This window comes from Pteropus alecto, unplaced genomic scaffold (genome assembly GCF_000325575.1).
Source record: "Pteropus alecto unplaced genomic scaffold, ASM32557v1 scaffold7, whole genome shotgun sequence".
NCBI classification, from domain to species: domain Eukaryota; kingdom Metazoa; phylum Chordata; class Mammalia; order Chiroptera; family Pteropodidae; genus Pteropus; species Pteropus alecto.
The window spans coordinates 31873426-31878040 of NW_006494614.1; the positions used below are offsets into that span (position 1 = coordinate 31873426).

Consider the following 4615-nt stretch of genomic DNA (forward strand, 5'->3'; position numbering starts at 1 on the left):
AATAGAGATAATTGAGGAGAGGAAATTATCAACCAATAAATAAGAAAACCTCAGAACTGCAAGACACAAGTATCTGGATTCCCCAGAACAACAAATAAAAAAAGGCCAAGACTTAGAAACAGCACGAAATAAAAGGGAAATCCTAGACACTTCCAGAAAGAAAAGTTACATGAAAAGAATGGAAATAACAATTGTTTGAGATTTTTCAGTAGCAATTTCCCATGTTGATAGAAATCCCATGTCGATAGAAAATGTCCTTTAGCAAACTTGGGAGACAAAAATGTGACTTAGAAATAAAAGTGAGTTAAAATGGGATTAAAAATGAAATTTAGGAAATTGTAGCTCAAATTATCCAGGAATATGGGAATACCAGGACTCCAGCTGTACTCCAGGTTAAAGACCTGCTAGTCCAGACTGGGCATAACTGATTTTGGTAGTAATTGAGCGTTTGGAAAATTTGCTAAGAAATCTTCAGAGTCAACTGGAATAAAAAAAATAACAATAAAATAGAAAACAAAGACAATGAATAACACTAAAATGGTCGTTATTAACTTTCTTATGAAAAAAGGAAACATCATATTTCACTCCATTGCTCATCAATGATCAATTTTGACACAAGTTCAGTAATGTAAACCCAGACTTTTCATCTAATCAAAACTTGTGATAAAACTGTATTGAGTGAATGGAGACCAGGAGGGTAAGTAGATATGAGTGAGTTGAAAATATAACTCTTCAATTTACATAATATAAAGTCAAAATATCTAAAAGTGATAAATCGACAAATAGCAATATAATAACATTATATAAGACAATGAAATAAGTATCAGAAGAACTAGCTAAAAGAATTAAATAATTGAATCTGGAGGTCAGGAACCAGGAGTGAATAGAGATGGAGAACAAAACCTACTGCTTTGTGTTGCATATCATTTAGTAACATTTGATTTTTAAAATGATGTGCATATATTTACTTGGTTAAAAAAAAAAAACAGAATTAACTTCCTACTCCCACCTTCTCCAAATACATATAAGTTATAGTTGGGAATGTGGTTATAAACTCACATATTAAAAAGTGGTTCAAACTGAGTTCCTGGCTGTGGGTAATAAAGTGAAATCCATGGAATAAAAATAGTGACAGTACACTGTTTGTAGCATGGATCTCTAAATGTGATAATCTTCAAGTCTGATCAAAGATAGCATCTTGAAGTCAATAACTTCAGTGAAACTTGCTTTTAGAAAGTAAATTTTACAGAGAGCAAAAAAAAATATTTAAAAGATTTTTAAAAAATATTTAAATTCTCTTTCAGTCAATTTTGTGAATACTTTACTAAATATCTTCCAGATTTTCATATGACAATTTCAAATGAGGGTTTCCAATTAAAAAATGTGATTTACACATATCGATAAAAGATATATGTATGTGTTTTATCTCATCAATGTGTCATGATATGGCAAAACACCAGTTGTGTTTTCCTGATAAAATCATCATCATAATGAGTGAGCTGTCACACAATGTATTACTCTGGCGAATTACAGACACCAGGCCTCTCTAGAAATGCCGGGAGTTTAAATACGAAGAAATTTCATGGAAAAGAATAATTAAAGAAGAAAGCATTTTTAATTTGTCTATGAAGAAAACCATGAAGATATTAGACTATGAGAGACAAAGGATGGTTTTAACGAAAAAGAAGTAAAATTTTAACCAGTTTCTGTGAAGACTGGTTCATAACTGTTCTACCAGATCCTGTTACAATATTGTTAACAATAGTTTAGGTCCATGATAATTTGTCAGAAAAAACAAAAATGATAAGGGCTGACAACCATTAAATTTTTAAAGAAGTATCTTTAAAATTAACATGAAATAATAAAAAGAATTAATGAGTTTTGATGAATTTTTATAATCTGTGGTCCTAGGTATTCCATATTCACTTCCATAAACAGCAACTTAAATTCTGCCTCTGGCTTATGATATAGATGGAAAGACAGAGTTTTTGTTGCTGCTGTTTGTTTGTTTTTCCCAACACTATTTCTAAAGTAGCTCAGATATAGTCATCTCAACGGACAGTACCTATTAATACCTAGTGACAGCAAAACAAAGTTGAGGTGAATTTATTGTTGAAGATAATCTTAAAGTTCAAGTTAAATAATAAAAGCAGAAAGCAATCATTATAATGAGATTAACTAATAAACAACAATCTATGTCAAGTGAACTCCCAATTTTAATTAAAATTTCAATTAAAATCTCTCGAAAACCAAGTGGATCTAAACAAATATATACACGTATAATGAATATTTAAAAGGACTCAATAATTTCAATCACTAGTTGTAATTTCTACTCTTAACAAGTTTTCCTTTAGAATGCCAAACTACATTTTTGAAAAAGGTTCCCTTAGCTTAAAGGGAAAGTTAGCAGATAATAACAGTTAAAACAAGTTCTAAAATAACGGTTAACATTAGGGGCTTTGGATGCATTAACTCTAATTCTCATAATGACGACATGAGGTAGTTCTATGATTACCTTCATTTTACAGAGGAACAAACTAAAGTGCAGCCAAATTAAGTAACTTGCTCACAGCCTTCCACTTCAACATGTCGCCCCCTTATTGTGGACTTGAGGCAGGTTTCCCCTCACACTGTTCTGTTTACATCCACAGCTCTCCTGGCTTCTTCCCAGTCTTTAGTAATGAATCCATTCTGCCCTGGTGACCCAGCAGTACAAGTGTTTGTTGATATTTTCATCTGCCTGTTGATATAGCTTTACTGTGTATCCCACTCAGGACTGATGCCTCAAATTTATAAGAGAGTATTAGAGCAGCTCTTATAACCTGCAGCCTGTCAGACCTAGATTGGGCTGCCAGTCCTGGACTGCCTATGGCCGTTAGCTGTGGGGTTTAGGCAAGTCGCTTAACCTTCTGGAACTTCAGTTTCATCATTTATAAAATGTAGATTAAAACAACTGCCTTGTAGATAAGTTGTAAGGATTAGGGATGAAATACGTGAAAGAGCTAAGCTAGAACAGAGTAGATACATCACCAGTGGAAGCCTCGAAAGACACAAGAGAGTAGAATCTGAGGCTGAGTGACATGTCTAGTGTCTGCCATGACATTTTTAATGGCCAGACTCTTAAATGCTTTTCTGGTAGTACTATAGTGACTAAATGGTAATTATCAGATTCTTAATAATATTAACAAATGAATTCGACAGGTTGTTCAAAATGATAAACAGCTTCTATTCTTATAAACTGCGGTTAAGTCCATAGTACCTACTGTTTTCATAAGGAGCAAAAACATTTTTTTGCATGATAGAGCTGTAGGGAACCTGAGGTATTTAGTCAACTCTCTTGTTTTGGGGATGAAAAATCTGAAGCCCAAAGAAGTTATGTGATTTGCCTAATGCCTTAATGTTCTTTAGAGGCACAGACTTGAAACCCAAGTCTCTAAGCTTCCATGCAAGCGTTCTTTTTATTATTGGTTTTTAAAAAATAACAGATTACATTAAAATTTGAAACTAATAAGTCCTATACATGATTGATAATGTTGGAGGCAAACACAACGATCTTACCTGTAAGAACCGTACATAACTTTCTGGCAATCAATTAACAAAAATTTCTGTTCCAGTTTTCCATGAAATTTTGCTCCCGTTTTTGAAAGATAATCTTGGCCTTTTACTGTCCGCACTCGAATATTCTAGAATTACGTGTAAGTATAAAGTAAAAATTAAGACAAGAAAGAGAATATTTTTAAAAGTAAACTATGTCAATATAAGGTCTTAGTATCAAAAAGATATACTTAAAATGATATTTTAAAACATTTCACTACAAAAAGAAAATAGTGAAAAGCAAATTTTAAAACATTACCTTCCCCCAAAACATACTGAGAAAACAGTCACTTAATATGTATTTTACATAACTTAAATAGGAGGTATCTTTTTACATTTACCCAGGATGGTTTCATAAATCATTTAGGGTCCTCCTGCAAGAGATCCTTTCAGGTTATAGTTACACAATGTCGAAATAACTAAAAATTAAAATGTACCCTCCTTTTAAAAAGTCTAATGTAACTGAAAACACTATTGTACATGGTTGTGATAAGTAACATCTGCTGAATGCAAGAATCACTCGAGTCAGTGGTTTTGAGGTTGTATTTGCCAAGTATAAGCATTAATGAGGACTGGCAGCAAAGTAAATTCAGAAGCTTAAGTGTTCCAGAAGCAAGAAAACCACCATATAAAATTGGCACAAAGTTGTGTGTTTTCAATTACATTCTGAAAAGTATAACGGGACAGTTAGGTGATCAATCATTATACTACTTTTTAAATATATATTTTACTTTTGGAGAAATATAGCTTAACATGACTTAAATTTAACTGAGATAAAAATGGTACACAAAATATTGAGAAAAAAAACATAGAATTCTTACCCTGAGACGTTGAACTTGACAACCCTGTTTCTCAGTCATGTTTAGGAAATGATTAAAGTTGGATTCATCGAGCAGAACATATATAGATATCCCTCGAGTTGATGCTTCCACTATTTCTTTAAAAATGTCCACATCTGTAAACATATCCATCACTAAAGCAATGACCTGTTAAAGAAAAGAATATCAAACAATTTTAGATA

At 32.3% G+C, this 4615-nt stretch overlaps 1 protein-coding gene across 1 annotated transcript in view; it reads right to left on the reverse strand.

Moving 5' to 3' along the window:
* The window catches only part of FAM83B (family with sequence similarity 83 member B), a 56074-nt gene that overhangs the window by 4939 nt on the left and 46520 nt on the right, over positions 1–4615 (reverse strand). The window contains exons 2-3 of the mRNA XM_006926428.2: positions 4416–4580; positions 3559–3683 (exon numbers count right to left, since the gene is read on the reverse strand). Coding sequence (XP_006926490.1) covers positions 3559–3683; positions 4416–4580 — 290 coding nt within the window. The remainder of the gene's footprint in view (positions 1–3558; positions 3684–4415; positions 4581–4615) is intronic.